Source organism: Stylophora pistillata, chromosome 5 (genome assembly GCF_964205215.1).
Source record: "Stylophora pistillata chromosome 5, jaStyPist1.2, whole genome shotgun sequence".
Classification (NCBI taxonomy): domain Eukaryota; kingdom Metazoa; phylum Cnidaria; class Anthozoa; order Scleractinia; family Pocilloporidae; genus Stylophora; species Stylophora pistillata.
Window position 1 is genome coordinate 28,626,303 of NC_142523.1, and position 13,608 is coordinate 28,639,910.

At 37.2% G+C, this 13,608-nt stretch overlaps 1 protein-coding gene and 2 long non-coding RNA genes across 4 annotated transcripts in view; 1 reads left to right on the forward strand and 2 right to left on the reverse strand.

The window, feature by feature from the left end:
* The window catches only part of LOC148731271 (uncharacterized), a 61,748-nt gene extending 57,184 nt beyond the window's left edge, over positions 1–4,564 (forward strand). Inside the window, exons 2-3 of the long non-coding RNA XR_016001379.1 lie at positions 2,023–3,407; positions 4,097–4,564. This is a non-coding gene — a long non-coding RNA (uncharacterized LOC148731271). The remainder of the gene's footprint in view (positions 1–2,022; positions 3,408–4,096) is intronic.
* LOC148731275 (uncharacterized) lies at positions 3,987–7,822 on the reverse strand. Its single transcript, XR_016001382.1, has 3 exons — positions 6,697–7,822; positions 5,492–5,555; positions 3,987–4,349 (listed from the first exon to the last, which is right to left on the reverse strand). It is a non-coding gene; the product is annotated as an uncharacterized LOC148731275 (long non-coding RNA).
* A 4,947-nt stretch (positions 7,823–12,769) lies between these two features.
* LOC148731276 (uncharacterized protein C12orf56-like) overlaps positions 12,770–13,608 on the reverse strand; it is a 31,070-nt gene continuing 30,231 nt past the window's right edge. For both annotated transcript variants that reach the window (XM_088760342.1, XM_088760341.1), the window contains exon 9: positions 12,770–13,046. In XM_088760342.1, the coding sequence (XP_088616468.1) occupies positions 12,923–13,046 (124 nt within the window). In that variant the 3' untranslated portion in view covers positions 12,770–12,922. The remainder of the gene's footprint in view (positions 13,047–13,608) is intronic.

Below are 13,608 nucleotides of genomic sequence, written 5' to 3' on the forward strand. Positions count from 1 at the left end.
AAATGACTAGTTCATCTCGTAGATGAAATCGCTGATACCTTTTACCATTAATTGCAGTTTATATCATCTGTTTTTAAGGTAATTTTCACCATCACTAAAATCGCGTTCTTATCATTGAGGCTCTTACAGTCAAACTAAGTGAAGCGTACCCCTCAAGATTACATTAATGAATTGATCATTTGGATACTGAACCCGCCAGTCGTTTCAAGAATGCAATAAGGAATTGATTATTTGCTTATTGAACCCGCTAACCGTTTCACAAATATAATAATGGATTGATTATTTGAATATTGAACCCGATAGCCGCATTCGTTGTCAAAAGGCGCGGATCATTGTTCAAATTAGAAGTCCATTTCTGAAGTCCAGTAAGGTTGTTCTATTTGACGAGGAATCCTGAAAATGAACAAACTGCACTGTAAAAACACTTCGAAAACAGTCGATCGCAAATACTAACGAAATACAAAGTACGCATAATACACGATCCTCGCAGTAGATAGTGCTATTTAAGCAATAGCGAAAATCAGACCTGAAAAAAATCAGGCCTGTACGGGATTCAAACCACTGACCTCTGCGATACTAGTGCAGCGCTCTACCAATTGAGGTAACAAGCCAACTGGGAGCAGGCCGTTAAGTTGATTCATAATAAACCCGTGAAAGTGATAAATCAGATACAATGAAAAATATATCAAGTTCAAAATATATGAACTTCATATATTTTTCACTGTATCTGATTTATTTCTTTCACGGGTTTATTACGAATCAACTTAACGGCCTGCTCCCAGTTGGCTTGTTAGCTCAATTGGTAGAGCGCTGCACTAGTATCGCAGAGGTCAGTGGTTCGAATCCCGTAAAGGCCTGATTTTTTTCAGGTCTGATTTTCGCTATTGCTTAAATAGCGCTATCTACTGCGAGGATCGTGCATCATACGTATCTAATACCGCAGTTCAAAATATATGAACTTTATATATTTTTCATTGTATCTGATTTATCACTTTCACGGGTTTATTACGAATCAACTTAACGGCCTGCTCCCAGTTGGCTTGTTAGCTCAATTGGTAGAGCGCTGCACAAATATCGCAGAGGTCAGTGGTTCGAATCTCGTACAGGCCTGATTTTTTTCAAGTCTGATTTTCGCTCTTGCTTAAATAGCGCTATCTACTGCGAGGATCGTGCATCATACGTATCTAATACCGCAGTTCAAAATATATGAACTTCATATATTTTCATTGTATCTGAAATAAAAAGACTTGCAATGGCTTCGCCCGAAAACTATTTTTTTCCACCATGAATACACACAAGAATTTCTACAAGTTCGTCACGATGTAAATAGCCGAAAAAAGCTCTCGATAACATTCCATTTACAACATTTACAAGAAGTTCTACACAACACTCGAACTCACCTTTCCCGCCATGTCTGACGCCATGTTGAAATTGTTTCGATTCGTCATCACGTGTTCGCATAATCCAATCAGAAATGGACTTCTGATTTGAACAATAATCCGCGCCTTTTCAAAACGAATACGCTATCGGGTTCAATTTTCAAACAATCAATCCATTATTGCATTCTTGAAACGGTTTGCGGGTTCCATGTTAAAATATTCAATTCGTTATTGCGCTCCTGAAAAGATTAGCGAGTTCAATATTCAAATAATCAAATCATTAATGTAATCCTGAGGGGTACGCTTCACTTAGTTTGACTGTAATTCAAATTAAAGACGAACGAATATGACAGCATTCAACCAATAACCTTTCATTATTATAAAACTGCCTTCCCATATGATATGCGCCAAGGCTTTATTTCGCTATTTGGAGATGTTCTTGTAAATTGGGTTCTTGTTGGACAACTTTTTCCTTTCTTTCTTTTCGAAAAAAAAATTGCAATCAGCACTATTATTACTATTATTTAATACTTTCAGCGTGGAAAACACACAGTCCACAATAAATATCAAAATATATACAAGAATTAAAATAACTAATGAACTACAATACTTACTGCATTGTTCGTCTGATCCATCTCCACAGTTCCAGTCCCCATCGCAGCGATAAGACGCAGGGATACACTGTTGTTGATTTGCACAAGCAAACTGATCGCCTCTGCAAGTTACTGTGAAGATGATGAAAAGAAACACGAGTCGTGACAAATTGTTGACACTTAATGTACATTGTTATGAAAAGAATTGACAACGAATGTTAAGGGCTACATCACGACTCATGCACGCGCTGTCAGAATTGAAAACCAATGAATGGGCGGTTGGCAGCTTACTTTCAGAGATTGATCTTTTGTGACTGACATTGTGGAGTTACATTTCCTTGGAGATCACGTTTGATGACCAGTTTAACTCCACGGAATGGTGTCCATGCATTCTTTTTTTTTCTGTTTACCGTGATGGTTTTATTGAATTCAGCATTTAATTTTGTTATCGTTGATTTAACGTTTCTGACGGTTTTCCTAAAAACCTATCGTACCCGATTTTTTTTTTCCTGTGGAGTACCCTTAATGGCGACACGTGTGACCTCTTCTTAGACTTTGCTGTATACATTCTCTTGATAGCATAGCATTTCTGCATTTCTTACTTGTAAAAGTTCATTACCTCTAGTCACTGACATTTCGCCTGTTCTTTAGGGATATATATATATTTTTAATAAGGTTATCTTCCCCTAAAGCTGTTACCTTTGTGTTCTGTCGACTTCCCGATAATGCGAGTTTGAGCGAGCTTTTATGCTTATTTGTATTTGATACTTTAGACTGGCAGAATATAACCGTCAGATTGTCAGATTGTGCATTCGTCGAGTGAGAAATCCCTGAAATTCATTGAAGCTCTCGGCAAACGAGCAGAGGGAAAAGGGTCAACATTCTGAATATTGCGACGAAACAGTTGCTGCTGACCCTTGACCTTCCTTTTGTTTTGTTTTGTTTTTTTTTTTTTTTGTAAGGTCAGTTTGCTTTCTCATTTCCATCAGTATGAATGCCTCATCTATGGACATTTTTTTGGAAGAAAAGTAAAATTAAAAAGAAAAGGCATTACGGAGGATTGAAAAGGGATAAGGAGAACACATAACGATGCTCTTCATAAGTTTTGGCTCTCTTGACATGAAAACAAAGGAATTTTAAAATAAAAATTTATCCTCCCGTGCAGCCTCCCTATTAAGCATTGGGTGACTGGGTGACTGGCTGACTTTGTCTCTGTTCCACCTTATTCTTTTTTATTCCTTCTCTAAAAAAAAAAAATTCAATTTCAGATTTCCTCTTTGTGGCTACATGCAAACCTATTGCAAACCAGAAGACAAATCTGAAAGGCACATTCATACTACAAAATTCGTTTAATGCTGCTTTTATAAGAAAATGTATGGAAACGATACACAAATAACATAAGCTGAGGATACCTACCATTAGCTGATTGGTGCAGGTAAGAAAAAGGAAAAAAAAAGGAAAAGTTAATAAAATGATCATATAGTCTTATGATTACCATTCAACTCCATTAACTTTTGCGGTAAAATCAAAATTTAATTGGCTACGGGCGGCAACAATTTATGTGTAAAGAGGAATTTATCCGTGAGCTTCACATTTAGCAACTTCAGGTATCACTTGTGTTGTGACCGCTTGTGCGTTCGCTTTTTTTTATGGTCAATTTTCATAGTCAATAAGGGTAATGTCAGAAGGGGACTTCATTTTCTATGATAACTCTTTTTAAAGAAGCTGTATCCTCAAGAAACCTCATAGTATATCGGATATAAATCGAGCATTCTACGTTACATGGTACAAACCACCGTTTCTGGGCTCCTATTAGATGCATTTTTTTTTTCTTTTTGCCGTAACGGTGTCTCGCAAATGAAGTCATTTGTACCTCATTTAATTAAAACAGCTTATTTCATTCGCTGTTCAGGACACTGTAGCTATCACAAGAATCGCTTTAAAAATGATTGAAAATCTTTATCCAGAGATGGAGGAACGTGATAGAAGTAAAAAAATAACCAGCTCAACATAGTTAAAATGTACTGCATACAACTTACGTCAAAGCTTTATTTCGCTGCTTTGGAGCTGTTCTTATGAATGAAGTTAGTATTTTATATTTCTTTCTTCTCTTTTAAAAAAAAGGAAAAAGTAGCTGCAACACCATTTGAAGAGGGTTCATATACCTTCCAAGTCTCAATCTCAGAGTGGAAAATGCTCAACTCGCAACAAATGTACAAGACTGGACAGGAGTTGAAGTAACCCAATCAACTACACTACTCACTGCATTGTTGTTCATCTGAACCATCAGAACAGTCACGGTCGCCATCACAACGCCGACTCTTCCATATACACTTTTCTTGATTTGCACAAGCAAACTGACCAGCTCTACAAATTACTAGGAAATGATGAGGAGAATCAATCGAATCGTGAACAATCGTTGACACTTATAGTAAATTCCTACAACTAGTTAGACAATGAATAACAAGGTCATTTTTGTTTCGTTTAACTAAGTTGATAATGTAAATAGGCCACCGTGAGGGGTTTCAAAGCTGACATGGTGCTGTTACTTTTATTAAAGATTACGTTTGATAGCCGATCAACTTTAGCCTGCGGAATGGGCGTTATTTTATTTTTCTTTTTTGTGCTTTTCACTCGGGCGGAGGCAAGCGTGAGACGAGCTCGAAGTGAAGGTCACATGCCAGGGAAGGGGCGCAAAAATAATTACACCTGTACGACGCTAATGTTCAAGCTCTTCCGCCCCCAGACACCGCTCCAGTTACCAACCAATCACAGCGTTTAAAAGAAGTGGCACTAAGTGCTCTGTATACAAGCCACACGCGAGGCCAATCCCACACGCTCAGTAGATCTCATTAATGACATTGAGTGTGTGCTATTGTTTACAGTTGTTGTTTAAGGTCAACAGTGTTTTTATCCCCAGTTTCTTTCCATTTGTGATTTTCAATACCTAATCGATGCATTTCCTTTGCCTATAACTCAGATGGCTCGTTCGGAATCAAACGAAGGGTTTCGTGAATGGCTTTGTCCATACGACAGCATGATACAACCACCGCACCATGATATCACGAGACCAATAGAGTAGCTCTCATATATGAACAGAGGAACAGCTTGGACAATAGTGTGGGTAGAGGCGCTATTTTTTTTGCACTCGTCCCCTCCGAGCGCATTAGTCACCACTGGCCTTTTACCTGAGATGTGAAGTCGCTTTTTTTTTCCTGCTTTTTTTTCCATATAATGTACGCATTACATGGTTATTTGATTGGGACCTGTTGTCACAGATAGTGAGAGAATCATTTCTGTCAAAATTTATAGACATTGCAATGAGAGGTTTATAAGTCTTTCTAAAATAAGTTGAGTCCTCCAAGATCTCCTTCAGATCCAGAAAAGCCTCTTCAGAAAAGGTTTGGAATTTGTTTTCTCAATCTTCTCTATTAGGTTAAATTTTTATATGAAAATATTCCGTTTACTTATCAGGGTATAAGGGGTAGCTAAACATAGCATAATAACAGAGTAACATACTTGCAGATGTGAAGGGAACAGCCACCAGCATGAGCAGTAGAACAGCCTGTGGTTTCATGACAATCTATGCGGGAAATTAAAAGGTTATTTAATTATTTATTAATCATGTTTTCATTCGGGGGGAGGGAGGAGAACAAACATTACAATAACCTGCTGAGTGTTGTGAGCCGATGAATAAGGGGGAAAAAGAAGTTGTTAGGTCTTACCCACTGTTTAAAGGATCTGTATAGATAAATAAAACCATTTCCAGGAAGTAACTAAGCTGGAGAGAAAAACCTTGTCTTTCTAAACTAATGTTTTCACAATTGTCATGTTTTGACTGTCTTCCCCTTTGTTGCCGACATTGTGCAAAAGCTACGAACTTTGTTAGTCCTCTCCCCGCACTGTTTTTCTTGCACGGGATAGAAGCGGGCAATCTTGAGCGAGCAAGATGGGTCCATGTTGCTTGTAAGGGTAGCCAATCAGAGCACAGGATCGTTTCTTCCTGCCTGCGGGCGCTACCAGCTAAAAACTGAACAGCGGTAATAAACCACGCGGGATGTTGGAAGAATACCAGAAAGTTTGGTGTAACACGAGGTGCAGCCAAATGGTTTACAAACTTTATTCCTATGATTTCTTTGCTCTCTTTTCCTTTTTTTTTAGTTTTGTTTCTCTTCCCTTTTAATGAACTGTTTAAAGATGAAATGCATCAGTTGTTTTCTTTTTTTTCAACAGGATAAACAAGTGAGCGTTCGAATATAATTCAACAACAGTCGACCACTTCAATCTAAAATTAAAGAAGTCCATAGAAGCAACGCTCATTTTACCAACATTAATCAAAAATAAAACATACAGAAGCAAAGTACCCTAAAAAAGATATTGACCCAAACATGCTTAATATACATAGAAATGTCATTAACACAACATTAATATTATGCTTGTCAAAGCTGTTTCGTGGTCACAATTAGAATCAGTACTTGTACGATACTAGAGAGCGCTTAAAAACCTTAAAAACAATCAGCTTAAAATATTTATTTAACAACGAAAGAAAGGAGCAAAACGACGGGCAAAACTTGCTCAGAGTCCAAATAAACAAATGATGATCATCGGCGACGATTAATTATACGCGGCAAATCATCAGCAGGTTAAGAGCCGAATTATAAAACTAGTAACAATGTTCTCAATGCTTCAAACGGAACCAAAATAAATAAATAAATAAAGACTACCTTTATCAAGGATGTTTCTCTGAGAATGAATAGATCTTCACTAAACAATGTCGAAAGTCGCTGAATATAAATATTCGTTCCGTGATGACATAAGCCGACAAAAAGGAAGACTGTGCTGTTTACTTTGCATAAGGATGTACTTCAGAATCCAATAATTATTTATGTCGATGACCTAACTTCGAATCGAGCCAATAAGAGGACAAGAACATTGGGCGGTTGCAACCATCTGGAGGACTAAATTTACTTCTGAATAAACAGTTTTATGGAACTAGAATTTTATTACCACTTTGTTCTATAATAATATTTAATCCAGCACTTTGGAAAACTTACAGCTACTCACATCGACAGTTTCTGAGAAATCTTATGGCTAGAAGAGAGCTTGTGACAGCGCCCTTACACATGAAAAGTTGAAGGCGTTTCAAATGAGAAATTACCTTAGACGCTAAATGTTTCTGAATATTTCTCGTGAAAATAGATAATTACGCGCATGGTTAGGACTGTTCTATTAGGGTAGAAAAGGCGAGAATGATAGTAATAGTTGCGGTAATGACGATGATGATAAATGTGATTAAACATTGACAAACATTCTAACAAAATAAATAATAATAACCTATAGATGGATAGACATCATGTTTTAATTTTTTTAAAGACCACGGCTGATCGGCATTCAAAATATTGTTATCTCTGTTGATCAATTTAAGTATATACACCAACTGTTTGTTTCTGTTTCAGAATTGCAAAGTGTCTCCAATTATTTGTTTTATAATTATAATTATCATTGTTATTATTTTCCTTCCTTATTTTTCGTTTTGTGTATTTTTTTTAAAGCAAAATGCTTACTTGGTTATTTTTTTCTCATTATTTTTATCATTTTTCAAGACGAAAATCGCGTGAATGTTCAAATATTTAACAAGTTCCACAGGCGTGCGTTGGATATGAGATGATAGATAGCCAACGAGGCGCGTAGCGCCTCGTTGGCTATAATCATCTCATATCCAACAAGCGCGAGTGGATTAATTATTTCATTAAAAACGTTAAATTAAATTATTGAATTTTCTTAAATTCTTAGTTCTCTTTTAATTTTAAGCTGACACGTACACTTACCATATTTGTAGATTATGGTATATTGGCTGATACACCATAATGGCTAAGCTGATAAAAAGTCTTGAATTGCATTATCCAATGATCTAGTTTTTAATAAAAGCTGTTAGTTGACTAACTCTAAGGAAAGATGATGGGCAAACAAGGGTGGGGTGGGGGAAGGTACACTCTTTAGCTCCCAAGGTCTGATTGTTACCTCTCCCCTCTAAGTGCTACATATTTCTTTGGAAAGTAAATACAATAATTGGATGTTCGATTGACATAACAACTTCGAATTTCTACCTGATAAGTCGGAGTATTCTCATTACCTGTTTGCTGAATAATGTATACATATTGTAGGGATAACTTGCACAGTAATTACTTCTGGGAGTTTAAGTTAACCAATCTCTCTTCCCCTCGGTTACAATTTTTAAATGGAATAAATACATGAAAAACAACAACAACAACAATAACATTTCGTGGCTGGTATTATGCGGCGTTTCGTCTTCACAAAGACTCTTCAAATAATTTCGGGCATTTTCAGACAAAATCGTTGAGCGTCGCGCTTGGAGTCTCGTTTGCAAACATCTGTTGATACCTTGAATTTTGTAAAAATGACTGTACTCTTATGAAATAAAGACCAAATGACAGAAATAAAGAGCAAAATAGAGAAAGGTTCGGTTAATCTTTACGTAGATTTGTTTGAAGTCTTCCGTTGCTGCCAATCTCGCGCGGTCAGTACTGCGTGTTGCAATTACATTGGCAAAGGCACAACCAATTTGTTGTTTTGGTATGTATGTCATGTTGTGGTTATGTCCCTAGTATAGATGTAAAACCTTCAAATGGAAAAATTATTGAAGTTTTCAAATTAAACGTTGAACCAAAAGACGCAGTGACTTTTATACCTTGGCTACTCATCATTAGATATTACTATCCAACTGATATGAGTGGAAAAGAGATACTAATAACGCGTGCTTTCACAAATATCCTGCGATATTTGGACAATTGGCTAGTTGTGTGTGTAATAGGACTATATGCAGACCGATCCGGGGATAATCAGTTAAAAAAAGGAGTTGAGGAAAGCCGGAATTGGACTCGGCTAATAGCCTCGTCCAGTTTTTCTGTCAGGGGAATGTGTTGAAAATTGTATGGCACGTAGTTCTGTTACTCACCGATTATATCGTCAGTCTGTTGTAATCGGGCATTGCTCAGTCATGCTTAAACCCTTCAATGTTTTAAAACTGTCCAATTAAAGATTAATTTGAATAAATTGATCAACGATTATCTGTAGGTATATAAATTCTCAGGTAGCTTAAATGTTTTGGAACACGATGGCTGATCTGCAATCAGTATATTATTATTTTTGTTGATCCAAAATTATACTTATTACATCATAATTCTTTAACCTAAGCCAATCAAGTGAGAGACCCATGACGCTTCCAGTCATCTGGTGACAAATGAATTAAAGTCTAGTAAAGTCGTTAGACAGTTTCAATCAACACCTCTCAAGAAATTTTTTCATTTCCAACAGCTCTCAATTTCGTTTGCTTTGGTTTTATAGTTTTGTTTGTTGTTTTTGTTTCTCATTTTAAATTTGTTTCGTTTAATTTTTTTTTTTCCAGTGTGTATTAATTCTTCTTTCATATTGTATTCTTTTATTTTTAGGCAGTTATCAGTAATTGGCAAGCGTTTAGTTGCGATCAAGCGGTCAAGAAAAATGGAAGTTTTACGCCCACTACGCTAATTAACCAAAGTACATAATAATGTCACTCCACCGACAGGCGCCGAGACAAAAAGATGCTCAGCATGGTCTTTTAAACACAACGAATATATGAAATTCATGTATCTGAACTGCGGTTATAGAAACGTATTTGTGAACGATCGTCGTAGTAAAGAACACTATCTAAGCAATAGTGAAAAACAGACCTGAAAAAATTCAGGCCTGTACGGGATTCGAACGACCGACCTCTGCGATATTAGTGCAGCACTCTACCTAAGCCAACTGGGAGCAAGTCATCAAATTAGTCCGACATAAACCCGTAACATGATAAATCAAACACAACAAATGCATGAAATTCATATATCTGAACTGCGGTTATAGAAACGTATTTGTGCACGATCATAGCAGTACGTAAAGAGCACCTTTTAAGCAATTGTGAAGATCAGACCTGAAAAAATTCAGGCCTGTACGGGATTCGAACCACTGACCTCTGCGATACTTCTGCAGCGCTCTACCAATTGACCTAACAAGCAACTGGGAGCATGTCATCAAACAAGTCCGACATAAAAATTTCTCCAATTCACGAACTTTCGATGGCTCTAAGGAAATATATAAGGAAATGTTTCAGCAACAAAGTAAAATGTTGAAAGTCTGGTGGATCAACGAAAGTAAACGAAATACTGAACTGAAAGTGTTTTAGGTAACCAGGCAACCTCGACGCTCCAGGGTCACAAACATTTTAAATTAGATAGATAGATCGTTTATTAAATATTACTTTTGCAGTCGTAAAACTGAGTTGCGTGTTTTACAGATAACATTGGTGAACACATAGAGCTAAATACGATTATATAAATGTAAAAGCCTAATATGATAAATCTAGAATATGTGATTATCTAAAGTTAAATTGGACTTTCTTTGAAGCTTTAGGAGCTATTATGCGCACCCTGGGACATAGCATAAAAGAAAGAGCGTCGAAAACGTTCCGTGTAAGAACATGCAAAATTATATATCTCTTGACGCCTTAAATTATGACTAGATTTTTTCCTTGATGGCAGAAGATGGCACAACTTATGCTCGGGATTATTAGCGATGGATTCGGACAAATGATGACAGAGTTCTATGCGTCTATCATACAAAGTTTGCAGGCCTAGACTGTCAAGGCATTCCCAATATGACATTTCAGGTGAAATTATGGAAAGCACACGTTTCTGAATTCTTTCTATATATTCACTAAGATAGGCCGGGAGTGCATGATGGACACTGGGGCGCAGTATTCTAGTATAGGTCTAATTGTTGTACAATAAAAGTTCATAATGTCAGTAAGGGGAACACGGGCCCTTTTCAAGAGGACAATAAAATACAGGCGCTTATTTGCTTTCTTAATGCATGCAGTCTGCAATGTGATTGTTCATTTCAAGTCACTGGATATCGTAACACCTAATATCTTCGCGGGGTCGGTGACAGGAAGCTCGTGACCATCTACCTCGAGAGGGGAGAAGTTATGAGGGTTAATTATCTGCTAAAAGAAGGCAAACTTGGAGCGGATCCATCGAAAATATCGAAATAATCAGGAACACTAACAAGAAGCTAGCCCATTGTAACGCTAAAACGGATGACTGAAACAAATATTGCGTTGACAAATTCGACTGCAAACTATGGTTTTTTTACACGTGCAAATGCTCTGCACCTTAAACATAGTAAGGCAACGATACTCTGAAAGTTGATTTCAAAGGTGAATTAACTAACCAAAGGCAAATAAAACGTCTAAGAAAATCATCTTGATCTTGTTCGTTGTGGAAGGCTGCTATCTGCTAAGAGTCGGACCCTAAATAACGCTGCAAGTCGCCTCACCCGTGAGATCCTTGTTTAAGCCACAAAGGTTTTTGGGATCGCCACGTAGCTAACATCGCATAAAATTCCTGGAAGATAATATACGGCGAAGGGTTGTTTTAATGTCCGAGAAAACTGTTTTGGAGAGAAATCACTTTTTCGCCATAGAGGAATGTAGATGGATTTTGTCGATGTTGATGCGTACTCAGCTGCTGCACCGTTCATGATCGCCGAATGGATCATGGCAGAAAGTGTGTAGGGCCAACACAATAGAAACCATCTCGACTTTCCCGTAAACCAATCTGGGATCTCTTCGATTTGAAGGTTTCATTTGTCGGAGATCTAGGAAGGTCGGGAAACAGTAAAATTACCGATCGTCTACGATTTTCTTGACTTACGAAAACCAGGCATTACAACTAAAAAAACCGAGAGTTATTAGGTTATTTAGTAAGCAGCGAGATCAGTAAAGTTACTGTATGCCGAGGTCAGAGATACGACCTCAAAGCTCCAGTGCGACATTTCATAAACTGCCTAACGAAAGCTAAACATTTGAAAAACAAGACACGGATGTGGCCATTTTAAGGAAATTAACGAACAGAGACTGTATGGAAACCGACGGTTGACTGATACGAATGAAACAAATTTCGGCATGGATTCGATTGCAAACTATCTTTCATTTGTTTTCAAGCGGTGTAAACCAGTGTTTGAATTCTGAAAATTGGACGCTTTTACGGCACAAAACAGTAATACACTGAAAATTGATTGTAAATGCAAATTAACTCACCTAAGACAAATAAATTGATAAAGAAAATCATCTTGATCCTGTTTGATGTTCAAAGGAACTCCGCTCAGACTGTTTTGTAATGCAATAACACTTTCAGTCTACTTTCTCGTCAATTAGTTGACCAGACGAAATCATGATTACCCTCTTCCACACTCTACAACACAGAGACAGACAAACGAGACGGCGAATCTGCTTCGGCATCTTTTACCAGGAAACGAATAACTTATGAGAGGTCAAGGAAAGCTTCCCGGGCGGGAGGGAGTGTAACAAAAATCCAATTAACTATTAATGGAACAGATGAATTCGAACCCCGCAAGGTTGTCTTTAGGGGGGGGGGGGGGGTTATAGCAATGTAAACTTAGCTCTTCGTTGTGGAAAAGAACTTATTAAGGAAAACAACCACAGCAACTGTAAGTCTGTTCAAAATTGCTGACTTTTGTTCCTTTTTGGCCTAGTTGGGGTATCTCGAAGAAATCTCATTTGTTTCAAGCTCAACTCTGCGGACTATTCATGCAGAGGAGAGAATTCAAAACGACTAAAATGCTACCTACAGAATCCTCAATTGTTTTTTAAGTTTTACGGCCCGTTATGACTGACGGGGAAGTTTGGGATAAAGGAGCATGGTCGAGCAGGATTTTGAAAAACGTTCGGCAAAAAAATCCAAGAGTTCAACAGTCTTTAATTCAAAAATTGTTTTAAGAATGACTTATTTTAAATAAAATGACCTCTTGAACTGCTATTAGTGGGAAAGACAATTCAATATGATATCTAGACACTAGATTTGATAAAGGGAACGAGAAATGTTTCTGTCGTCATGAAAGTGATGGCTGTTTTAACACAAAATCCGTGACTTTCTCCAGTAGTTCTATTATGAGACTTGTCAGGCGAAACTTGGTGGAGAGTTTTTTCTTTACCACTGGCTTTCTGATGTAATATCTGCAACATTTATGAGAAAACAAAAAATAATGATGGCAATGATTCAACACATATTTGAAGGTTCACCTGTCTAATTTGCCCTTTCATTCCTTCTGCCCCTCATCATTTACTCTACGACAGTAGTTCATCATTTATGCTTGTTGGCATTACAGAACAAATCTGCTTGAACTAGTTTTCTGTTTTTGTCTTTGTTTTGTTGTTGTTGTTGTTGTTTTTTTTTTTCAGTTTTAATTTTCAACTACTCTTTTTAAGGTTGTTTTTTTGAACCAATGACAATTAAGTAAGTTTTGATTACTCCCACTCCGATGGGTCCCCTCTTATAAACCCCTCAATAATTCCACTCCCCTCGTCTGCAAGCCTTTGAAATTAATGAACCTTCCAGGGTATCGTGAAACGCTTACTATAAGCTATCAAATATTACAACTGCAAGAACAATTGCGGGAAAAATGGCATAAAAGAATCGCTCGCCATTCATTCTCAATACTACAAAAAAGCCTTGTCAGCAATAATGGCCAAACAAAACTTGCTAGATCAGAAATTAAACACGAAGGCACGCTATATA